This window comes from Pantherophis guttatus, chromosome 1 (genome assembly GCF_059756535.1).
Source record: "Pantherophis guttatus breed Tessera chromosome 1, ASM5975653v1, whole genome shotgun sequence".
NCBI lineage: Eukaryota > Metazoa > Chordata > Lepidosauria > Squamata > Colubridae > Pantherophis > Pantherophis guttatus.
The window spans coordinates 2,345,409-2,370,343 of record NC_142063.1 but is presented as its reverse complement, the minus strand read 5'-3'; the positions used below and the strand labels follow the sequence as shown (position 1 = coordinate 2,370,343).

Here is a 24,935-nt window from a genome sequence, read left to right as displayed (position 1 = left end):
GGATGGATTAGGGGTGGGGAATTTGTGGTGGGTGGGTGGGTGTTTGGGGATTGTTATGTGTTGGACCTGATCTTTGGGTATTAAGTGAATTTCGTTGTATGGGTATACTGTGTATACACGTACAATGACAATAAAATTATTTATTTATTTATTTATTTACATGCCTGTTTTTCCTGATCTTCAGACTCTTCCACTTCCATCTTTCCAAGAAGAGCAATTCCATTTCAGCTCTCTTTAATTTCCAATCACTCTGTTGGAAGACTATCTCCCAGACCTAGTCCTTGGCCCTACTGCCCCCATACTAACTGGGCTTACAAGGCTAAGAGATCCAGATTCAAATCCAAGCTAAATGGTACCACGAACAGTTGAGGGAGCTGGGTATGTCTAGCCTATGGAGAGAAGGATTGGGGAGAACACGGTAATTGTCTGCTGGCATTGGAGTGGCCATCACAGAGAAGAGATGGACTTATTCCCCAAAGCACCAGAGGGAAAAGACAAGAAGTCATGGGTGGAAGCTTGTTAAAAACGGCTCAAGGTTGACTCGGCCTTCCATCCTTCTGAGGTCGGTAAAACGAGGACCCAGATTGTTGGGGCCAATAGGCTGACTTTCTAAACCACGTAGAGAGGGCTGTAAAGCATTGGAAAGTGGTATTTAAGTCTAAGAGCTAAAGAAGGAAGGAAGGAAGGAAGGAAGGAAGGAAGGAAGGAAGGAAGGAAGGAAGGAAGGAAGGAAGGAAGGAAGGAAGGAAGGAAGGAAGGGGCAATAGGCTGACTCTGTAAACTGCTTAGAGAGCACTGTGAAGCAGTATATAAGTCTAAGTGCTAGTGCTATAATTGCCCTCCTTCTCTCCTTCCTTCACACCTTTTTCTTTTTTTCTTCCCTCTCCTTCCTTTTCTCCATTTTTTCCTTTCTCTCCTGCTCCCTCTCATTTCCCTTCTTTTTCTCTCCTTCTTCTTTCCTCTCCTTCCTTCCTCCCTTTTTCTTTCTTACTTTCTGTTCCTTCCTTCCTTTCTCTTGTAGGAGCCCTGGTGGCGCCGTAGTTAGAATGAAGCATTGCAGGCTAACTCTGGCAACTGCCAGCAGTTTGATCCTGACCGGCTCACGGTTGACTCAGCCTTCCATCCTTCCGAGGTGGGTAAAATGAGGACCCAAAGATTGTTGGGGGCAAGAGGCTGACCCTGTAAACCGCTTAGAGGGGGCTGTAAAAGCACTGTGAAGCGGTACGTAAGTGCTATTACTAAAGGGAGATCCAATCTAGGGGATAGATTTCTGACAGTGAGAACAATTAACCAATGGATTATTATTTTGGAGCGGTGGCTACACCATCACTGGAGGTTTTCAAAAATAGACTGGACAACCTATGATCTGGAACGAGCTCCCTCCGGAGATACGGAGGATCCCGGATCTGCGCACCTTCCGTCGCGCGCTTAAAACGTTTTTATTTCATCAAGCTGGCCTGGCCTAAATCTTCTCCTCTTTTAAATTTAAATTTTAAATACAAATTTTAATTTGTTATGGGGTATTTTAAAATTCAGCCAAATTATTTAATTCGTTTTAATCTATTTTAAATTTTCTATCTCTGTGTTTTATCTTCTGGCTGTTCACCGCCCTGAATCCTTCGGGAGAAGGGCGGTATAGAAATTTAATAAAATAAAATAAATATAAAATTTGACTGAGATGGTACAAGGACTTGAGAAGAGGAAAAGGACCTCCGAGGCCCTTTTCCAGCCCTCGGATTCTATGTTCTGTGTGTTGGGGGCCCAGACTTGTGGGGCAGCCTCCGAACCAAAACTGCCTCTTTTCCATGAAGCTCAACAACAAGGCTGGATCCAACCCAAAGTTGGATGGAAATTCTGATCCACGAAAATCCCAGCAGAAACGAACCCCGTCTTTTAAGCCCGGCCGCCTAAGTGGTTCAGCTACGGGTTCGGTGTACCGGGCTAGCCCGATCGAGTGAAAAGCCAATGACAACAGCAACTCCGGTTGACAGGTCAACACATCGTACGTTCACGCAATATTAAGACCCTCTGTGGCTCTTATTTCTGTAAGCCGGATGGTTACGGCGTTTATTTTAAAAAATAATAATAATAATAATAAGATACCCTCCGGTTCGCCGGCAGTTCATTTTCTATTGGGGTTGTTATTTTTTGTTTTGTTTTTTAAACTCCTCCTGGGATGTTTAGATTCGAATCCGTCCTCTAGGGAGGGAGGGAGGGAAAGCAATGTCACTGGGAAACTAAGGAGGGGAAAAGACAACGCTGCCCCCACCCCCATCTATATAGTGCAAAAATATGAAAGGAGCTGAGAGAGAGAGAGAGAGTCAGCGCAGGAGGAGGAGAGGTGACAGGGGACCCCGCCTCGCTCTTGGTCCAAAGAGCCTCAATTCCCACTCGGAGTAGGACGAGCAGCTTTGCTTTTTACACGCCCGTCTGTGCCTCTGAACAAGGGCTGGACCCTCGGGATGGGGGAGGGACGGGACCCCTGCCCCTCCGGGGAAGGAAACCCCGCACCTTTTCACAGTGATGTCCAGGAAAAGGGCCCTGAACACAACAGCTGAAACCGAGAACAGTCATAAAATTATAATTACAACAATAATTAAGGTACTATAATATAAGATAGTTACACAGATCGAGGGAGAGGTCGTCTCCTCTCCCCATACTGGTCCTTGAGGACGGAGCGGGGCCGACGGGCGCCCATGGCACGCCGCGTCCCCTGCCCCATTGCACACACCCGGGAATTGGTTGTCTTTCGGGGAGGGGGGAAGGGGCGGCTTGACCGATGAACGGACGGACGGCAAGCTCCCTTCCAGTTGGGCTGGCGAAACGTTCTGACAAGTGCTCCTTCTCTTCCTCTTCCTCCCTTCCGCTGCTTGGGGGGGGGGGAGAGAAGGGGGAACCAGCCCCAGCCTGGCTCATACGGTGGTCTCGTCAGCCTTCTTCTTCAGCAGCTTGGCGGAGAGCAGGGAGTGCGGGACGGGAGACGGGTTCCTGGCGTCAGGAAGCATCAGCCGGACTTTCTGGTTGGTCCTTCGCCATTCGGAATAGAGCTGGCAGTGGTAGCGGAAAGAGACCTGGACGAAAAGGGGCGATGGGGGGGGGGTGAGGAAGACACAGGAAAGGAAGCACAAGGTGAGGGAGGGCAGGGGCTTGCAGCTGCTTTGGCACCCCCACCCGCCCCATCCCCGAGCTCCGATTTCGGCCCTAGGTGGTCCTCATCTTACAACCCGCAAACTCAGCCCCGAAATTTACGGCTGCTGAGCGAGACCCTTGCGAAGTGAGTTTTGGCCCCCTGTTGCAACTTTTCCGGCCCACCGTCATTCAGCGAATCTCTGCAAGTGGTTAAACGGGTAACCCGGCCGTGAAGGGAATCTGGGTTTCCCCACCTCCCCCAATTGACTTGGCTTGTCAGAAGCCGCAAAAGGAGATCGCATCACACACAGACACTCACACACACACACACACACACACACACACACACACAGAGGGGACACTGCGACTGTCATAAACACGAACCACTTGCCAAGCATGTGGCACTTGCCTGGCCTGAATAGGTTTTAGGGGTTTTTAATTGTATTACTAGGGGTTTTAAATTGGGGTGGCCGTTTAATTTATTCTTAATTATTTTAACTTTTATATTGCATATGTTATTTTAATTCTCGGCTGCTCACCGCCCTGAGTCCCTTCGGGGAGAAGGGCGGGATATAAATTTAATAAATAATAATAATAATAATAATAATAATAATAATAATAATAATAATAATAATCCAAATTTTGATCGTAAAACGATCAGTCCCTTATTTTCCGCCAACGCCATTGTAATTCTGAATGGCCACTCAACAAACAGCTGTATGTCAAGGACTACCTTACCCGTTTTCCAACGTAGATAATTAGTATTTACCATGCCATGGTGTTAACTGCAGCGTCTCCCTGCCTCCCTCCCAAAAAAAGGTTTAAAATACAATATAGTATCTCTCAAAAGGCTGGGATGAATAGAAAGAACTGGACTTCCCTTCCCTAAAGCAGAAAGGATTGGAAGGTTGGGGTCAGATATTGAATTAAAAACAAAAATAAATATTGGGAGATATTTGCTTTCCCCAAGCTGGAGAAAACCCTTGCTGCAGCCCCACGCTTGCAAAGGCCTCCCCGGGGTAAGGATGCTGCTGCCCGAGAGCTCCCAGCTTTGACGCCACCATGGAGCCTTTTCTATCCCAGGTTTAGAGCGATTCAAGGACCCCCTTAAGCATCTCAGAGTAGGAGGCGTTCCCATAAAGCACAGCCGTAAAGCCAGTCAGATGTGTGGGGTCTTTTTGGGGGGGAATTCAACAGTGGGAGAAAGCAAACGTCAGCTCAGCTTGTCCTGACCTTCGAAAGCAGGGAGGTCCAGTCGAGGCCAAGGAACAGGACTGGACTTCCCCGCAGCCCCACCGAAGGTGACACGGTCTGAAAAATGACCCAAAGGAGAGGATAGAGCTAAGTCACGTACACAGGGGGTCCTTGACCCCCCCTCCCGAAGTCCGTGAACAGGCACTGGGCCGCAGCATGCCAGAAACCGAGCCGCACGAAGCCCCATCTGCGGGATGCAGGCAGCACGCACAAAACCACCCCTTCTCCGGTCCACTGAAAAACCTCGTATAGTGACGTATGCTGCTTTTGGAAAACGGGTGCGGAGGCAGAAAGGAAGGGAGCTGAAGCACGGATGTTGTTACCTTGTTGGGTCATGAAACGTCTGTAAACGGTGGTGAAATCTAAAATTTTTATAACTGGTTCTGTGGGCGTGGCTTGGTGGGGGGGTTAATGTGACTGGGCGGGCGTGAGCAAATTTTTTTTTTTTTACTTTTAAAAGCTTATTTTTCTACAACCTCCTTGGTGATGAGGTTGTAAAAAAATGCTTTCAAAAGCCTCTGAGGATCCCAGCTGAGTTGCCTGATCGGCAGAGGCTTTTGTTTTCTTTTAAATGCCTCTGACGATCAGGCAACTCAGCTTGGATCGTCAGAGGCTTTTAAAAGAAAAAAAAAACCACTGAAGAGGTTGTAGAAAAAAAAATGCTTTTAAAAGCCTTTGACGATCCCAGCTGAGCCGCGCGATCATCAGAGGCTTTTTTTTTTACTTTTAAAAACTTTATTTTCAGCCAAAGAGGTTGTAGGAAAAATGCTTTTAAATTTTTTTTTAAAAAGCCTCTGATGATTGCGCGGCTCAACCAGGCATGGAGGGGGGAAGGGATTTTTGCTACCGGTTCTCCGAACCACCCACCTCCACCGCTACCGGATCGGGCGATCCGGTCTGAACCGGGAGCATTTCACCCCTGGTCTGTAAGGAAAGCATCAAGCCCAGAGAGCAGTGAGAATTTTTTAAGTGTTTTTAAGTGTTTTGTTTATTATTTTTAATTAATGGGGCCAAATTTATATATATATATTTTAACTGTATTTTAATATTTGTACTTGATGTTTTTACTTGGCTGTTCACCGCCCTGAGTCCTCAGGGAGAAGGGCGGTATACAAATTCAAAATAAAATAAAATAAAATAAAATAAAATCCCAGAGCTGAAGTGAGCCTGGATCGGAAGCCACAGAGGGCACGCCTGGCATTGCAGGTTCAAACCTTCTGAGCCCTGAGCCAAACGCCCGAAGCCCTGCCTTTTCCCCTGGGGACAGAGCAAGGGGTATCCTGTCACAGGCCCTGGAGATCAGGAATGGGGTCAACCACCTGAGAAAGGAGAGGCCCAACAGGTGCTAACCCCTGCTGAGGAAGGGGAGCGAGGAGAAGGAAGAAGGCCATGAAGTGGACGATGTTACGGCCGCAGGCTGCAGAGGTTGGCCTTTGGATGCTCTGGGCAGTGGAGAAATCAGCAGGTGTAATGCAACAGAGACCCCCCCACACCCACTCCAGGGTGTGTTTTGGTCACTCCCCTCTGGGAGGGGGTTTTGGAGTATTTCTAGCAGGACTCCCCGATTCTGTAAGAGCTTTGTTCCCCTAGGCCCGTGATGGCGAACCTATGGAACGCGTGCCATATCTGTGGGCATGTAAGCGTTGTCCTAGCTCAGCTCCAGCACACATGCACGTGTCGGCCAGCTGATTTTGGGGCCTTCCGGGCCCACCGGAAGTCAGGAAACGGTTTCTGGCCTCCGGAGGACCTCCGGGGGAAGGCAGTTTTCACCCTCCCCAGGCTCCAAGAAAGTCTCTGGAGCCTGGGGCGGGTTTAAAACAGGCCTTCCGGGCCCACTGGTGACCTCTTTGCCGTTGCGTGCCAAAAGCGGAAGGGGGGGGAGAACTGGGGGGGGGGTCACATGAGCATGCGTGGGGGGCGTGTGGCGCGGGGGGCACTGAATGATGGGTGTGGGCACGTGCACACGCGACCGCCCCCCCTCCACGCTCCCCACGCTTTTGGCACGCGACGGCAAAAAGGTTAGCCATCCCTGCCCTATGCCATCCATCTGGCCAACTCGCCAGATTAATTTTTCTCGCCCTATATATGCATACATCTGAACTAGACTGCCTCGGAGTTCTGTTTGCTACGGGTGTATTCCTTGGAACCCTGGCAGCCAGCGTCTTAATTGCTGACCGTCCTTCCAGTGGACAAAACCCAAGGAAATTGGACCTCTTAAGCTCCCCATGAATGTAGAAATCGCTCTCCTGCCCCACGGGAACATCCGCAGCTCTGTCCCTTGCAGCTCCACCACGGCAAGCAAAGAAAGAACACCCAGACAGGACAAAGAGGGGTCCCCCCCCCCCCAGCGTAGGCAAGACCGGCTCTTTAAGGCTTCCTTCCCGGGAACTCTTAGGAACTGCAGGCGGAAAGCCGAGGCCCTTCCCGGAGGGGCGCAACTGACAGTATCGGAAGCGTGAGGCAGGCCAGCCGGTCCTGTGAGCACTGACCAGGGTCCAGAGGACGTAGATGGTGAAAAGGGCGATGGTCAGGGCGATGAGGCCGATGGCCTCCAGGTGGCTGTTGAACTGCATGTGGTCCTGGGCGCCCCGTAGGCAGAGCCAGCCCGAGATGGCCGCCAGCGGGGTGATGAAGAGGAAGCAGGCCATGTCACAGAACAGCGTCCGCTTCTCGTTGCGGGGTCCGGGGTGCCTGAGCCACTGCAGTGGGAGGACAAAGAGAACATCGAATAACACATTTCAAAGGGACCTTGGAGGTCTTCTAGTCCAGCCTTCCCTGCACAAGCAGGAGACCCGAGACCAGAGGCTTTCAAACCTGGTGTCAAGTTTCCGAAAGATGCCCTAATTAATTCATGAGCCATGATCCAAACTTCAAAGGAAATATAGTCATTTATTAGGAGCAACATTCCGGCAATACTGGGATGCAGTTAGGACTGATCCCACGTAGATTTACGTTCCCCCTATGACCCTGTCTCTCCCCTCCTCTCTGGCCATGTCATAAATCACATTCTCCAATTAACCACTTTGGCTGGCTGTGAAACCTAACACCCTCCTTCTGATCACAGTCAAGAAGAATGTATGGAATGCACTTCAGTTAGGGAAATCAATCAGCTCTATCAGTTCTCCCTCCCTCCTGCTCATGGCAACTTGAAAGCTTTGCAAGTTGACACCTGGCAGCTTTAAGACTTGTGGACTTGAAGCCCACAAGTCTTAAAGCTGCCAAGTTTGAGGACCCCTGCCCTAGACCATTTCAGACAAAATGGCCGTCCAGTCTCTTCTTAAAAGCCTCCAGTGATGGAGCACCCACAAATTCTGGAAGCAAGTCTGAAGAATTGTTCTGTTCAGAAAAATCCTCATTATTTTGAGGATTTGCTTCTCTCCTGGATTAGTTTCCATCCGTTGCTTCTTGTCCTGCCTTCAGGGGCTTTGGAGAAGAGGTGGAAACCCCCCCCCCCACTTCCTTTGTGGCAGCCCCTCAAATATTGGAAGACTGCTATCATGTCCCCCCTGGTCCTTCTTCTCACTAGATTCCCAATTCCTGCAACCGTTCTTCGCGTGTTTTAGCCTCCAACCCTCCCCCCCCAATCCTCTTTCTTGCTTTTCTCTCCACTCTTTCTAAAGTCTCAGTATCTTCTTCAGACGTTGAGAGGAAGGAGAATATCAGGTGGGGGGGAGAGTTGAAATGGGGGGGGCAGGAGGAAGGATTCAAGCGGCCAAATCTTCACACAGATGCCTCCTCCTGCCAATGTGTCCTGCCCAGGACTGCCCGACATCGGTCTGAGAGGTGGCACCTGAGAGGTCATCACTGTTGTTGTTAGTCCCAAATAAACCTATTTTATTGTTAACAGCTGAGAATTATGTTAATTCCCAGCTGAGTCCCAATTAGTTGCAAAGCAAGTCCTTCGGAAGAAGTCCTTTGGGATAATCACCAACCTTTATCTTCTTTGATACCCTGCCAAAGGCCTTACTTGGCAAAGCCCCACAAAGTTCAGAAACAAACAAGAGACGCCAACTGGAAACAGAGTTAGTAACTTTGCTTTCCTGCCAAAAAGGCCCAAGTGCCTTTGCTCCTCTTTTAAGCCTTATGGGAGGGGCCAATCATCTCCAGGCCTTACTCCCAAGTCGACCCTTGTTCTTTAACTGTTCCCTTTGTCTGGCAACACTGCGCATGTGCACACTGGGAACAGGCTCCAGCTGTTCGTCTGCCTCACTGATGTCTGACTCCGAAGGCAGCTGATACCTGTCATCCGGCCCTGGCCCCATCTCTGCCTCCGACGCAGAGCCCTCGTCCGGGCCTTCCCCAGACTCCAGGACTGGCCCATGTTCCTCCCCAGCCTCCTCACTGTCTGACTCCGCTGCCAGCTCTGCAGGCTACTGGCAGACCACAACAATCGCAGGCCACTCGGAAGAATACTGAGATGGGTGGCATCAAGAGGCTCTTCCGATTCCTCCGACCCATCTAAGTCGATCCCAGATGGGTCAAGAGAACTCTCTCCTCGCACGTGACAAATACACACACACACACACACACACACCATCCCCCCCCCAAGACTTCCCCTCTCAGTAGCAGCCAAGGGGAGACATACCCACCTCCGTCAGAGGCCGGGGCCGCCTTTCCACCACAAACTCCGTGTGGCAAAGCTCGCAGTAACTGGTGTTGGAGGAAGACAGCCACTTCTCCAGGCAGCTCTTGTGGACGGTGCCCAAGGTGCCCGTGCAGTCGCAGGGTGAAAGCAGGCCTTCCCCATTCCCACCTTCGTGGCAGATTCGACAGATCGGACCATCGCTGGAAAGGGATCAAAGTAAGAAAATCACAACCGGATTCTCCAGGAGAAACGGAGGCGAGTTTTCCCGTCCCTCGTGGGAAGAGTGTTGCAACCTTGCTTGAAAAAAGCCTTTCACCCCTGGGCTGAGAAAGCCCACCCTAGTCTGGCCGACACCGACGGAAGCCAGCACCAAATTCCAGTTGGGTGCATTGATTTGTTCAGCTGCTCAAATTCTTCTGTTTTGTAAACCTTTCACTGGCTGAAAGAGCCCATCCTAGGCCAGTGATTTTTGGAATCAATGTGCAGGCAGTCCTTGGATTACGACCCACAACGGAGCCCAGAATTTACGTTGCTAAGGGAGAAATTTCTTAAGTGGGTTTTGTGCCGTTTTACGGCTTTTCTTCCCTGCAGTTAAATTGGTAACCTGGTGTTGACTCTGAAGCTGACCTGGCGGTGGCCATTGTGACCCTTCAGTGCTGCCACAACTGGAGCTGTGGGAAAGGGAGGGGGGAGTAGAGACAGCCAAAACAAAATACTTCCTCTTGGGAACCAAGGACATTCCCACCAGGCGCCCCAAAAGAGGGGGCTGGCGTCTCCTAGCAACTGGACTGTATCCTGATTGGTCCATGGGACTGATTGTTGGGAGGAAGTGAAAGAACTTTTACTTTTAATTACCGTGTTTTTCATAGTATAAGAGGCACCTGTTTCCCCAAAAAAAGAGGGTGAAAATCTGGGTGCGTCTTATACCCCGAATGTAGCCCCGCCCAGCCTTGCAAACGGAGATTTCAGAGGCTGAAAGAAGCCTCTGAAAGGAGTTTCAGAAAAAAAGCCTCAGAAACGAAAGTCTCTGAAAGGCTTTTATCTACAATAATATGGCAAGCAACAAAAGAAGAATCAGTAAAGGTCCTAACCAAACTATGCTAACAAATCTGGAGAATAACCAACAGATCGGAAGAGGTTAATCTACATACCAATACCAAAGAAATGAACAGCGTACAGATAGTCCTTCAAAAAAAAAGCCTCTGAAAGAAGCTTCAGAAAAAAAGCCTCCAAACAGAGCTTCAGAAAAAAAAGCCTTTTTTTCTGAAGCTCTGTTTCGGAGGCTTTCAGAGGCAGAAAAAAAAAAAGCAAGGCACAGAGCTCACAACCAAGGAACCTGTTGCTAAAATTCACCTCTGGAAACAGCTGATTGGGGATATTCCGGGAGGCCGATCCAACCACCAATCAGCTTGTTTCTTCTTTTCCTCTCCAAAAACTAAGGTGCGTCTTATACTCCGAAAAATACGGTAGGCGAAAACCACGGGATCATTTACAGTTGGTTTTCACCAGCTTGTGCCAATATGACATATCCAATAAATCTATTCCTTGAGGAATCCAACTGCCTCGGAGTTTTGATGTGTTGTGTTACGTTGTTCGGTGAATCTGGCTTCTTCCCCATGGAGTTTGCCCGTCAGAAGCTCACAAAAGAGGATCACGTGACACACACACACACACACACCCAGGATGTTGCGACCATCATAAATATGAACCAGTGGTCAAGCCTAAGTCCCCTCTTTTAAATTTTTTAAATTTTTAATTCGTGACTTTATAAATTGGGTGTTTTAATCTGTGTTTCAGCCAAAATATTTAATAATTTTAAGGGATTTTTAATATTTGTATTATCTGTATTTTATCTTGGCTGTTCACCGCCCTGAATCCTTCAGGAGTAGGGCGGTATAGAAATTTGATTAAATAAATAAATAAATAAATAAGCATCCGAATTCTGAACACGTCACCATGGAGATGCTGCAGTGTGAAAAAGGGTCGTAAGTGGTCACTTTTTTTCAGTGACATTGTAATTTTGAACGGTCACTAAACGAACTGTCATTAAGTCGAGGACTACCTGTACTTCAAACTTGGGCTAACTTAAGGAGCGCATCCAAAATTTGGGACCCATCCCTCCTTGTGCGACTGAAATTCGGCAAGCTTGTGTCTGCTTCAGGCGGCCGCCCTTTCAAATGCTGCCTGAAGGCTTTCCCACAGGGAGAGTCAATGGGGAAACCTGCAGGGAGTCAATCCTGCTCTCCCTGCCCCTTTTTTTTGCCCATCTAGGCTCACTCCGTTTCTTTGTCAAAGTAAGGAAATGCCTGTGGAACAAGGACCCAACAAGTCATAGGTTGTCTAGTGTTAAACTAACAATGGACTGATCTGCTCAGGGTATTTAACCGTCCTTGTTGCACGCAAAGGGGTAAAGTCAAGGCACTCAAGTAATTGGCACCCTACGCCTTTTTCTTTCGGGGTTACGCTAAGCCTTGATCGTCCCGATGTGGCCAGTCAGTCGGCCACGTGACCGAACCCCATGGGGCTGATGGAAAGTTGTTCTCTTTGACTCGGAGGCCACATACAATAGAATAACAAGAGTTGGAAGGGGCCTTGGAGGTCTTCTAGTCCAACCCCCAGTTTAGGCAGGAAACCCCACACCACTTCAGACAAATGGTTGTTCAATTTCTTCTTAAAAGCCTCCAGTGATGGAGCATTCACAACTTCTGGAGGGAAGTGGTTCCACTGATTAATTGTTCTCCCTGCCAGGAAATTCCTCCTTAGTTCTAAGTTGCTTCTCTCTTTGATTAGTTTCCACCCATTGCTTCTTGTCCTACTCTCTGGTGCTTTGGAGAATAGCTTGACTCCCTCTTCTTTGGGGCAGCCCCTCAAATGTTGGAAGACTGCTATCGTGTCTCCCCTGGTCCTTCTTTCCAATTAGCCTCCATGTTATCTCCAGTCTTTTTCTCTCGGCTTGGAACTGAACCAGAGGGATTTTCCTTCCAACTGTTGTACCATCGGAGGTGCCCATCCAACTCCTGCTCATTGCTTGGCTCCCCCCCAGCCCCCCCGGCTGCCCCAGCACTAACCGAGGATTGAACCGGCCTCACCTCTGGGTGCCCAGGGCTTTGATGACCGTCGAGAGCAGTCGGCCGTCCTTGGCCGTGACTTGGGTAACGTACTGGGGGCGCCCGAGATCCGAATCTTCTACGGACTTGGACAATGTGGCACTGCCCGGGCAGTCACACAGCGAGCCGGGGAGGTGGCAGCAATCACCTGTTGTCATGGCAACGGGGGGGACGCTGGGTTCAGCAGCCAGACAGCAGGTTCATGATAAGCTGGAAACGAGAATGAGAGAGAGAGAGAAAGTGAGAAGTAGGAAGAGAGAAAATGAGAAAGAATGAGAGAGAGAGAAAGTGAGTAGAATGAGAGAAAGAAAATGAGAAAGAGAAAGAATGAGAAACAGATAGAAATAAAAAGAAAAAGAGAAAGAAAAAGAGAGAAAGACAAAGAGAGAAAATGAGAGAAAAAAGAGAAATAAAAAGAGAGAAAAAATAGAGAAAAAGAGAAAGAGAGAGAAAGAGAAATAAAGAGAGAGAGAGAAAAAATAGAGAAAGAGAAAGAAATAAAGAGAGAGAAAAAAGAGAAAAAGAAATAAAGAGAAAGAAAAAATAAAGAGAGAGAGAGAGAGAAAGACATAAAGAGGAGAGAAAGAGAAAAAATAGAGAGAAAAAGAGAAAGAAAAAAATAAAGAGAAATAAAGAGAGAGAAAGAGAGAGAAAGAGAAAAAAATAAAGAGAAAGAGAAAGAGAGAAAGAGAGAGAGGAAGACATAAAGAGAAAGAGAGAAAGAGACAGAGAAAAAATAAAGAGAAAGAGAGAGAGAAAGAGAAAGAAAAAAATAGAAAAAGAGAAAGAATAAAGAGGAAAGAAAAAAAAATAAAGAGAGAGAGAGAGAGGATATGAAACAAGAAAGGCCTGTGCACACCATTCCTTTATTTATTAAATTTTAATTAATTAATCACAGGTAGTCCTCGACTTACGACCGCAGATGAGCCCAAAATTTATGCGACAAAGTGAGAAATCGGTTCAGCGAGTTTTGCCCCACGACCTTCCTCGCCACATTTGTTAAGTGAATCGCTGCAGCTCTTAAATGAGTAACACGGTCGTTAAGTGAACCTTGGCTTTCCCCATTGATGGGGCTTGTCAGAAAGGCCGCAAAAGGGGGAGATCGCGTGAGCAACCCGGGACGCCACCACCGTCATAAATGTGAGTCGGTTGCCTGCCAAGCACCCGAATGTCAATCACGTGAGCTTGAGGGGGTCCTAAGGCTGAAAAAGGGGTGGTCAGTCACATTTTTTTTTCAGCGCCATTGTAACTTTGAACGGTCACTAAATGAAGCGTTGTAAGTCGAGAACTGGCTGTCATTTTGATGCCACCCGTCTCCACTCCAAGGCGACTCCGGAGTCTTTTCTTTAGCAGGCAATCCAAAGTTGGCGAATTCATTTTGTTCTGACTGGACGCTTCCCCTGAATCGGCCAAGGGTGTGTATGTTTTTGTGTGTGTGTGTTTTGCAAAGACACCCAACATCTATCCTGCAATTCTGGCAGCCAGCAGAGACTCCTGCCGAGGAGACTTGTAAAATACAAACGAGGCAAGCTGGGGTGGAAAATCGCCTTCGACACGACACGACACGTTAAAAGCGGTGGGTTTAATAAAGCCCCCCGGGAGAAATCCCCTGGAGCTTCCAAGCCTTCTGGAAAAGAGACGCTACCTGCCTGCAACGACGACTCAGTAAGGCAGGTGTCAATCTTTGGTCTTCCTGGAAACGAACAAAAAGTTTCATAACTTTAGAAGGGAGTCTCTCGGAGAGGAAGGTGGGGGAAATGTCCCTCTGGTTTTCCAAAAGAAGACGCTCCAGTCAAAGCAGTGGTGAAATCCACATTTTTTTACTACTGGTTCTGTGGGTGTGGCTTGGTGGGCATGGCAGAGGAAGGATACTGCAAAATCCCCATTCCCTCACCACTCTTGGGGGGTGGATACTACAAAATCCCCATTCCCTCCCCACTCTTGGGGGAAGGATACTGCAAAATCCCCATTCCCTCAGCACTCTTGGGGGATCAATATTGCAAAATTCCCATTCCCTCCCCACTCTTGGGGGAAGGACACTGCAAAATCCCCATTCCCTCCCCACTCTTGGGGGAAGGACACTGCAAAATCCCCATTCCCTCCCCACTCTTGGGGGAAGGACACTGCAAAATCCCCATTCCCTCCCCACTCTTGGGGGGAAGGATACTGCAAAATCCCCATTCCCTCCCCACTCTTGGGGGAACAATATTGCAAAATTCCCATTCCCACCCCTCTCTTGGGGGAAGGATACTGCAAAATCCCCATTCCCTCCCCACTCTTGCGGGAAGGATATTGCAAAATCCCCATTCCCTCCCCACTCCTGGGGCCAGCCAAGAGGTGGCATTTGCCGGTTCTCTGAACCGCTCAACATTTCCGCTACCGGTTCTCCAGAACCCGTCAGAACCTGCTGGATTTCACCCCTGAGTCAAAGTAATAGCGAGTGAAGGGCTTATATTTTTCAAAATGAATATACAACCTGACCGCTTGAAAGAAGGGAGATTTTCTTTGCCACTGGGACAGAGGTGGGCGTCATATACTGCTTTGCCCAGAACCGAAAATGTGTGCGCGTACCATTGAAAAACTGGCAATTATATAGGAAGTGATAGCGCCAGGGTGGGTGGGCCCAGCTGCTGGTCGGAACTATTGGTTCGCCTGCTCTGGACCCGGAGGGGGGGGACTTTCTGAACCACACCTTGCAGTGCAGCGGGAAAAGGGGTCTCTGGACCTGTATCTCTTTCTGCCCTGATGAGGAGACCCCCATCGCCGCTAACCTTTGGCCCTGCTGGCTGCAGCAAAGGATGGAGACCAAAGGTCCTGTCGCAGCCTGCGACTATCAGGAAGGCCTTTCCCCCTACGAGGGACATGGCTTCATAGAGCGTATGAAGAACGGTTGCAGGAACTGATTTTAGCCAGTCTAGAGAAAAGGAGGACCAGGGGGGACATGAGAGCAGGATTCCAGTATTTGAGGGGCTGCCCCCAAAGAAGAGGGGATCAACTTATTCTCCAAAGCCCCTGAGGGCAGGACAAGAAGCAACGGGTGGAAACTAATCAAGGAGAGAAGCAACTTAGAACTAAGGAGAAATTTCCTGACAGTGAGAACAATTAATCAGTGGAACAACTTGCCACTAGAAGTTGTGAATGCTCCAACACTGGAAGTCTTTAAGAAGAGACTAGACAACCACTTGTCTGAAATGGCATAAGGTCACCTGCTTTTGAACAGGGGGTTGGACTAGAAGACCTCCAAGGTCCCTTCCAACTCTGTTATTCATACCTGGAATACAGCATCCATGTATTCCATTTGGTCGCCATGATAAAAAAACAGATGCTGAGACTCTAGAAAGAGTGCAGAGAAGAGCAACCAAGAGGATGAGGGGACTGGAGGCTAAAACATATGAAGAACGGTTGCAGGAACTGGGCATGTCTAGTTTGATGAAAAGAAGGACCAGGGGAGACATGCAATCTTCCAAGATCTGTGGGGTTGCAATAAAGAGGGAGTCAAGCTATTCTCCAAAGCACCTGAGGGCAGGACAAGAAACAATGGATGGAAACTAACCAAGGAGAGAAGCAACCTGGAACGAAGGAGAAACGTCCTAACAGTGAGAACGGTCAACCCGTAGAATGGCCTGTCCCCAGAAATCATGGGTGATCCAACACTGGAGATTTTTAAGAAGAGATTGGACGGCCATTTGTCTGAACTGGTGTTGGGTCTCCTGCTTGGGCAGAGGGTTGGTCTATAAGACCTCCGAGGTCCCTTCCAAGTCTATCATCTTAAAGCATACTGGCTCGGGAGTTCTGGGTGTTGAAGTCAGAGGGAGAGCCAACCTGGAAATATGGAGAATTTTTGGACGGTGAACAATTGAGTTGCCCCCAGAAGTTGGAGGTGCTCCATCACTGCAGACTTTTAACAAAACTGGACAGCCAGCTGTCTCACAATGGTATAGGGACTCCTGCTAAAGCAGGGGGATGGTCTGTAGTCTAGAAGACCTCTAATATCCCTTCCACCTCTATTCTGATTGTGTTGTGGCCTGTTGGCCACTGGCCCCTCCAGCAGCTGAATCAGAGGAGGAGGAGGAGGAGGAGGTGTGGGGGAAGAGGGGATGGAGCTGTCAGAGAGAGAGAGAGAGAGAGAGGCAGAGCCTGGGCCGTCCGTCAGCCCCCAGATGGAGAGTCAACAGCCCCCAGGTCTGGAAGTGGTGGATGAGGAAGAGGAGGAACAGCTGGGTCCAGTGCCTGATGCGCGGATGCACAGGAGGAGGAAGAGAGGAGAGCAGTGGAAATCTATGGGCCGGTCCTTGGGACGGAAGAGCCACCGCTGCTAGTGAAGCCCCACCTTAGCTCTGGGGAGAAAAGGCAGGGGGGCGGAGATGAATAGGTGTGGCAGACAATTTTTCATCTCTCTGCCGGACAGACTTGTTAGCCTGCGGTGAGAGAGAGAAAGAGACTTTTTGCTGGGGCTCCTAATGAAGGAATCATTGATTTAATTTGTGTTTGGGGAGCTGAATGATTGACCTCCTGGTTTAACAGATGGGCATCAGCTCCTGGCATGGGACTGGTAAGAGCAACCCGCAGTGACTTCCACCACAGCCCCAAGGCAGAACGATCAAGAGTGACAAAATAAGCCAGCCGCCGTGCGATATGCTTCCCAGCACCAGATGGCACGCATTTGCTCCTGGCTGACAGTCAAAAGAGAGCAAAGCGATGAAGTCAGATGGCCTTTGATTGTGTTCAGAAGGCAAACACGGTTAGCAAAACAGGGCATCCTCAGGGACATCCGGCCTGTGGAATCCAGGTATGCCGGAAGGAAACATCGTCTCCCTGTTTAACGATCAAAGAAACCAGCGCAAATACCAACAAAAGAAGAATTCACCACCACGTGAAGCAAGCTGTCGTTTAACAGAATAACAGAGTCGGAAGGGACCTCGTAGGTCATCTAGTCCAACCCCCCCCACAAGCTAGAGACCTTAGAGTCTCAACATCTTTTTTGTAGTGTGGTGACCAAAACTGGCGCCCCCCCTTTTGAATCTTTAATTGCCCCCCCCCTTTGAATCTCCTCCCCATCCTTCTACCCTTTCTGCTGCTAACAAGGCGGCTGTTAAGTGAGTTTTGCCCCTGATTCACAACTCTTCTTGCCACCGTTAAGTGGATCACAGCAGTCGTTAAGTGAGCAACGCGGTGGTTAAGCGAATCCGGCGTAACATCAAATGAACGGTTGCTATCTGAGGACTACCTGTGGCTGGTTTTTGTGGGTTTTCTGGAAGCCCCTGAGCCCTCCCCGCTCTCGGAGCACGGGCCACATCCATGTTTTGCAAGTGAGTGGAGTAATTCCCAGAAGGAATTCTGGGAGCCGAAGTCCATGCCGTTTTAAGGGTTGCCGCTGCTGAGAAACACCCGGCCAAAATGAACCATCAGGCTGGCCTGGCAAAACTTTCCTTATGCGCCTCCAAAGTTGTTCTCCTGCGCACAACAGATGTGGGGGGGGGGGGAGTTTTGCAGGGTGTGTGTGTGTGTGTGGCAGGAAAGGAGTCCTGCGTAACTTCCTGAAGAGCAAACAGAGCAGTTGTCGTAACTGTTGACAACTTGGGCTGCCAGGCCTTGGAGCCGATCCCGTCTTCTATTTCTCTTTTTTTAATTCAACAAATGCATATAGTTACCCATCTACCAGAAGGAACAGATGAACGGAATTAAAAGTCTTTTAAAAGACAATTTAAAAGGCTTTCCAACCTTGCCAACTGTTAAGATCTGTGGATTTCAAGCATGGCTGGCCCGGGAATTCTGGGAGTTGAAGTCCACAAATGCCGGCTGGGGAATTCTGGGAATTTTACAGCCATGTACATTGCTACCGCCATCTGCCAAGCACCCCAAGCCATTCCATCAATCACCTGAACCCAGGACCAGATCTTCACTGCCTTCCTGAAAGCCAGCAAGGCCAAGCCACCATCTCTCAAGGGATGCCTGTTCCATAAGCCACAGCAGAGAAAGCACCTTTGCCAGGGGTGTCCATCCTCGGGGACCCAGTCAGGTCCGCCTCCCCAGCCATGACCCTCCCCCCCACCTGACCAGACAAAGCAGGTGGGCAGAAACCAGCGGGGAGAGGAGGCAGTGCCAAGGCCACCCCAAGACAGCGCACTGCCAATACAAGTAGTTCTCGATTTACAACACTTCATTTAGTGACCGCCCAAAGTTACAACGTCCCTAAAAAAAAAGAGACTTACAACCATTTTTCACACTTATGACCATTGCAGCATCCTTCACGGTCCACATGATGAAAATTCAGATGCTCGGCAATTGGTCCATATTTATGACGGTTGCAGTGTCCCGAGGCGGGGTGTGTCTCTCACATGATTCTCCTTTTGTGAGCCAATTCAACGGGGGAAACCAGATTCACTTAACCACCCTGTCACTCGTCTACGAACTGGAGTGATTCACTTAATGACGGTGGCAAGAAAGGTCTCAAGATGGGGGCAAAACTCCCTTAACCAACGTCTCCTTTAGCAAGATAAATTGCTGGCTCCGTTGCAGACTTAAGCTGAGGACTACCTGTAGGGGCAATTGGGAGGGGACCGAGGCACGGAGGCTTCCCCCCACCAAAACCTAGAAAGGGTGCAGGAAGTGTAGCCCCCTCCCCCTCCCCCATATTGGCCTTCCCATGCCTGAAATCAGCCCAGAAAAGGGGAGGGTCTCAGCAAGCTTGCCTGGGGAAATGGAGTCCAGGGAAAGGAGACCACCAGGAAATTCCTGGGCTGAAAGTAGATTGGGGAGAGGGCTCCTCCCTTCCCCAGCCCCTCCACTCTAATGCTGAGCAGGCTTTCCCAGGCCCAGAGGCAGAGACGGCAGGCCTTCTACAGTCACTTAACCACTGAGTCAACTAACTTAACGGCAGCGATTCACTTAACAACCGTAGGCAAAAAGGTCATAAAATGGACCCAAATTCCATCAACTAACATCTCTTTCAGCAAGATACATTTCCGGCTCCATTGCGGTCGTAAATTGAAGTCTGCCTGTAGGGGCAATTGCCACGGGACCGAGGCACGGAGGTTTCCCCACCCCACCCCCACAACCTACAAAGTGTAGGCCCCCACCCCCACCCCAAAATTGGCCTTCCCATGCCTGAAATCAGCCCAGGAGGGGGCGGAGGGTCCCAGGAACCTCCCTCGGGGAAATTGAGCCCGGGGAAAGAAGACCACCAGGAAACTCCTAGACTGCAAATAGATCAGGAAGAGGGTTCCCCCCTACCCCCCAGCCCCTCCCCTCTTCCGCTGAGCGGGCTCCCCGAAGCCGGAAGCCGATCGGAGGCAGAAAGACCGTGACACCCACCCACCCACCCCGAGCGCCGGGCTGCCAGCTCACCCCAAAGCGGAGGCAGAGACCTTGTTTCTGGGGCTCCTCTGCCCTCAGGAGGCGGGCCCCTTCACCACCGAGCCCCTTAACTGCAGCGATTCACTTAACGACCGTAGGCAAGACAGGTCGTAAAACGGAGCAAAACCCCCTTAACCAAAGTCTCTTTTAAGCAACCTACATTCCAGGCTCCCTTGCGGTCGTAAATCGAGGAGGGACAATTAGGGGGAGGACCAAGGCACGGGGGTTTCCCCTCCCCCCCACAAATTGGCCTTCCTATGCCTGGAATCAGCCCCCCCCAAAAAAGGGGGGGGAGGGTCCCAGGAAGGTCGCCCAGGGAAATGGGAGCCCAGGGAAAGGAGACCACCAGGAAACTCCTGGGCTGCAGGGAGACGGGGAAGAGGGCTCCTCCCCTCTACCTGCGGGGGCCCATCGGAGGGGGAAGGACCGAGGCGCCCCCTCCCCATCTCAGACCCCCCCTCCCCCCACAGGGGCCGGGCTGCCTGCTCACCCCAGGCCGGCGGCAGAGACCTTCCCTCCGGGCTCCTCCGTGGCAGGAGCCGGGCCTTCCGCGGAGCCGCCGTCTCGTCCCCGGGCGGGCCGCCCCGCAACCCCGCCAGGCCTCCATGGGCTCCCCCTTCCTCCAGCCCCTCCGAAGCCTCCTCGTCGCTTCCTGCTGCTCCTGTCACTCAAGCGCCTCTCGCCCCGCCCCTTCTCACCTGAGCCCCGCCCCTTCCGCCGCCGCCCAGGCCTTCTCCTCAGCGCCGCGGCCTTGCCCGGCCCATCTTTTCTCCGGCCGGCGCTGGAGAAGAGCGCGGCGGAGGCGGGTGGGAGGCCTCTCGCCGGCCGCCGCCGCCGCCGTTTCTGTCAGCCGCGTCTCCTTTGCGCACCTGAGACGGGGAGGGGGAGGGGGGGGGAAACAAACGGGTCCCGCCCCTTTTCTCCACGCCGCCTCCTCCTCCTCCCCCCCCGCGCGCGCGCGCAGCCAATCGCCTCCTCGAGCGGAGGGAGGCGTAGAGAAGAGCCAATCCGCGGCGTCAAGGGGCGAAGAAGTGCCCGCCCCTGGAGACGAGAGGGATGGAGGGGGGAGGGGGGGAAAAAAAGAGGAAGCTCGCGCATGCGCGCTTCTCCCTGTCCTCGGCTGCGCGAGCTGTAAACGGCCGGTTTTTTTTCCCCCTTCTCTCCTTTTCCGTGACTGGCGGGAGGGGGAGGGAGGGAGGAAGCCACGCCCCCTTTCTTTGACGTTGGTTCCTCCAGGGACTTGTTGGGGGAACTCTGGGAGTTGAAGTCCAGACCTCTTAAAGCTGCAGAGCTGGAGAAGTGGTGCAGGGTTTCCTGCCTAGGCAGGGGGTTGGACTAGATGACCTCCAAGGTCCCTTCCGACTCTGCTCTTCTATTTCTATTTCCATTATTCCTAAATGCAGCCCTGGATCTCAAACCTCTAGATGAAGAGTTGGAAGGGACCTTGGAGGTCATCTAGTCGTCCGCCGGAAAATGTTGGTGATCTGCGGAGAAATCTTTGCACTTTTTGAGATTGCGCTCATCCTCAAGCTCCGGAAATGGCCAAGAGCAATGAATGGGGCTGCACCGCCCACATTGCCCCGCCAGCCCCTTCTCCCTCCCACCCACCCACCCACCCCCGCCCTCTTCAGGTCGAGCCAAGCGAGCTGGAAGAGGGAGGTAAAACCAAGCAGTCTGCCAGGGGTCGGTGGGTGGCTGGAGGAGGGGGAATTAGGCTGCTCCAGGCACACAGCCCGGAATCCTCTTGTGTGCTCCTTCTCTCCAGAAGCTTGGTCCATCTATTTTATTTTATTGCATTTTGTCAAGCGTGCACAAGGTAGCAACTAGGAGTAGGAACGTAAGCGTGAAAAAAAAAAAAAAGGAAGTCGATACAGATCAATGGGGTACAGGGACGGTAGGCAGGCTGCTGCGCTTATGCGCCTGGGGTGGCACGTGCAATGGGCAACTTTGCAAGTGGTGCAATGTGCCAAAAGGAGCTACTTGCATTTGCGCGGCATCAGCATTCCGCCTCGGTATATTTGCGCCAGCCGGTGGCACCAAGGCAGCCCTCGTCTCCTGCCCGCTTGGGACTCAGACTGGTCAAAAGGCGTCCGGTCCGGGGAGCAGACGGCAAACTCCGGCTGCTTCTCTGCTGTAGTGCTTCCCAGACGCCGTTTACTGCTCCGAAGCCCAAGCAGCAGGAGATGAGGAGGGATGCCTAGCTGCCAACGGCTGGCGCAAATTCGCCGCGCCTTCCAACCATCGCCACCGCACCTTTGGCCCACTTGCGAGGGCTGCGCTCCTTTTTGCACATTGCGCCATCTGCAAAGTGGCCCGTTGGGCTTGCCGCCAGAGATTTCCAGCCCCACCAGGGCCAGTCCCGTATTCCAGAGCTGTAGTAGTCACACTCACAGGAGTGGCCCGTTGGTCACCCCGGAGCAGCTCCTCCACCCGGGTGCACAGGCCTGCCAGGGAGCAGGCAGCTCCCCTGCAGGTCGGTCGTTGCACCCTGGTGGAGGAGCCGCTCCGGGGTGACCAACGGGCCAGCCCTGTGACTACAACAACTCTGGAATATGGGACCGACTTTGCCACCAACATCAGAAGAGCCTTGGTGGCGCAGCAGACTAAAGCACTGTTAAGTAACACCAGCTGCCTGCAATTACTGCAGGTTCGAATCTCACCAGGCTCAAGGTTGACTCAGCCTTCCATCCTTTCTAAGGTAGGTAAATTGAGGACCCGGTTTGTGGGGGCAATAAGCTGACTTTGTATAAATATACAAAAGAATGAAGGCTTTTGCTTAGCGCAAAGTAAGCCGCCCTGAGTCTCCGGAGAAGGGCGGCATATAAATCGAACCAATAAATACCACCGTCAGTCTGGGCGTCAAACTCAGCTTGACCAAGCTTCTTGAGAGAAGGAACACAAAAGAAGTTTCCAGGCTGTGTGCCTGGACCAGGTGCTTTCTCTTGGGCCGAGAGAAAGCGCCTGGTCCGGACACACAACGCCCCAGCGTCAAGCTACCTCGATTTTCTTGTTTGGTTTTAGATTCGGATGGTTTCCATGATGAGTGAAGAAAGAAAAGGAATATTTTGCAAAAGATAATGTTACTAACGATAATAGTAGCAGTAACCGTGTGTGTACTTCGCTCGATTGTGAGCTGATCAATGGATCTGAGCCTCCACATCACCGGGCACCATTAGAAGGAACATTCAAACTGGAGGCGGAAAGAAGAAAAAACTCAAAGTATCAAGAAGATACGATTTGAACTACTTGAGATTTGGATTTATTCAAGAACCTGGTAGTGAGCTGGATCCACGGTTGTCGTTGTATATTCCGAGAGTTTATCCAATGATGCTCTGAAACTTTCAAAACTCAAAAGACGCTTGCACTCAAAACACCCGGATTTGGCTAACAAGTCACTGGAATATTTTCAAAGAATGCGTGAAAATATGCAAAAGCAAGGAAGCGCTTTAACAAAAATGACACTGGAAGAGAAGTCCTTATTAAAGGCTTCTTCTCTGGTAGCGCTTCAGATTGCAAAAAAAACGAAAAGCCATGTACGATTGGAGAAGAATTAATTAAGCCTTGCCTGTTACAAGCCTGCGAAGAGGTTTTGGGAAAGCAGGCTGTCCAGAAACTGAAAGCAATTCCTATGTCCGCTACCGCTGTCAAGCGCAGAATTGAACGCATGGCTGAAGATACTGAAAATCAAGTTATAAAAATGGTGGGGGGAAAAATCACCATTTTATGCAGTCCAACTTGATGAAGCAATAGACCTAAGTAACAAGGCCCTTCCCCTTTGTTTTGTGAGGATTGAGTGTGAAGGAGAGTTGCAGGAAGAGCTATTTTGTTCGCTCGACTTGCCGGGTAGAACAACTAGCTCTGAGATTTTTGAAGCACTGAATAGTTTATTTCCTGGAACATGGAATTGACTGGGAAAAAAATGGATTGGGATATGTACAGACGTTGCCGCAAACACGACTGGACATCTTTCAGGAATTGTTGCAAAGGTGAAAAATGTTGGCCACCCAGACATTTTGCCTACGCACTGCGTTATACATCGTGAGGAACTTGTGACGAAAAAAATGTCCCCAGAACTACACGAAGTATTATCAGATGTTGTTAAAATTGTAAATGAAATTCGACACAAAGCGCTCAATTCTCGAATGTTTGAGGCACTTTGGGGAGAAATGGGCTCCGAGTATACTCACCTTCTGCACGCTGAGGTGAGATGGCTTGTCAAGGGGCACAATACTAACCCGACTGTTCGCCCTGCGCGAAGAAGTCAGATTATTTTTCTACCAGCAAAATAATCCAAAATTTCAAGAACTCTTGTCCAACGATGAGTGGGTAGCCAAGATTGCATACCTGGCAGATATTTTTTCGCTGTTAAATGAACTAAACATATCTTCGCAAGGACAACTTAAGGACGTGTTCACACTACGAGGTAAAACGGATGCTTTTCAAAAGAAAATATTACTGTGGCAAACGCAATTGGCTGGAGAAGATCTGTAGATGTTTTCAAATTTTGATGAACATTTGAGAGAGAAGGATGTGTTTGTTATAGACTGCATTACCTGAGGCATAAACCGCGTAAGAAATTCCCTCAGTTATTCTTGCGAGCTGCCAAGTTTGTCATGGCAAAATGGAGGAAAACCATCAAATATCTTTCACTACATCAGCAATGCCTAAAAATAAGAAGGAATTTGGGCCATGGGGGGGAACGGAACCCAGGGTTTCGAAAATGCCATAACGTATTAGCTCAGTTCTGGCATATTTCAGCCTATTTTAAGATTTCCCCCTATTCAAGGTTCTCGTCTGTACAAACGTCGTACTGGGAAGAAAACTCGGTTTAAAATTGGTCGGAGATGCTCATTCGTTAAGTGACGTTTTGCCCCATTTTACAACTTTTCTTGCCACATTTGTTAAGCGAGTCGCTGGGGTTGTTCAGGGAATCTGGCTTGCCCAATGGACTTTGCCAGTCAGGTCTCAAAAAAGGGACCACCGATTCAATCGGTTGTCAAGCATCCGAGTGTAAATCGTGTGACCATGGGGAAGCTGCAAAACGGTCGTAAGTGTGATAAATGGTCATCAGTCCCTTTTTTCAGCGCCGCTGTATCTTCGAACGGCCATTAAGCGAAGGGCTGTGAGTCAAGGACTACCTGTAACACGATTAAGAGTCGCCCAATGAGAAAAAGGGAATTTTTAAAGCATTTCCTGCACTGTGCTGTTTTGGGCAACTGAGCATATATACCAGTGGATGGCTAACCTTTTTGCCATCGCGTGCCAAAACGGGGGGAGTGCGGGGTGGTTGTGCACATGCATGTCCACACCCATAATTCTACAAACCCTGCCCCCCCGTGCATGTGCATGCGCCCCTCCCCCTGTGCTCCCCCCGTTTTTGCATGTGATGGCATGGTGGGCCTGGTAGGCCTGTTTTTCGCCCTTCCCAGGCTCCAGAGGCTTTCTAGGAGCCTGGGGAGGGCAAAAGCAGTCTTCCCCTCCCCAGAGGCCCTCCGGAGGCCGGA

General features: G+C 50.4%; 1 protein-coding gene across 2 annotated transcripts; it reads right to left on the bottom strand.

Moving 5' to 3' along the window:
- Positions 1-2,040: 2,040 nt before the first annotated feature.
- MARCHF2 (membrane associated ring-CH-type finger 2) lies at positions 2,041-20,564 on the bottom strand. Of its 2 annotated transcripts, none has more exons than XM_034404564.3 (5): positions 20,130-20,564; positions 12,058-12,285; positions 8,973-9,168; positions 6,873-7,082; positions 2,041-3,071 (listed from the first exon to the last, which is right to left on the bottom strand). In XM_034404564.3, the coding sequence occupies exons 2-5, from the start codon at positions 12,231-12,233 to the stop codon at positions 2,913-2,915; spliced, it is 741 nt and encodes a 246-aa protein (XP_034260455.1). In that variant the 5' UTR covers positions 12,234-12,285; positions 20,130-20,564; the 3' UTR covers positions 2,041-2,912. The 2 variants fall into 2 exon arrangements, with proteins under 2 accessions (XP_034260455.1, XP_034260454.1); XM_034404563.3 differs by having other exon boundaries at positions 19,922-20,208.
- Positions 20,565-24,935: the final 4,371 nt, after the last annotated feature.

What these genes read in the sequence shown, in the direction of transcription:
- MARCHF2 (XM_034404564.3), bottom strand. Translation starts at nt 12,233, where the DNA reads ATGACAACAGGTGATTGCTGCCACCTCCCCGGCTCGCTGTGTGACTGC. An exon ending in AAAGCCCTGGGCACCCAGAG is followed by an intron (nt 9,169 to 12,057) that starts GTGAGGCCGGTT and finishes ATCCCTTTCCAG; the next exon opens with CGATGGTCCGATCTGTCGAA. An exon ending in TCTACGTCCTCTGGACCCTG is followed by an intron (nt 3,072 to 6,872) that starts GTCAGTGCTCAC and finishes CTTTTCGTCCAG; the next exon opens with GTCTCTTTCCGCTACCACTG.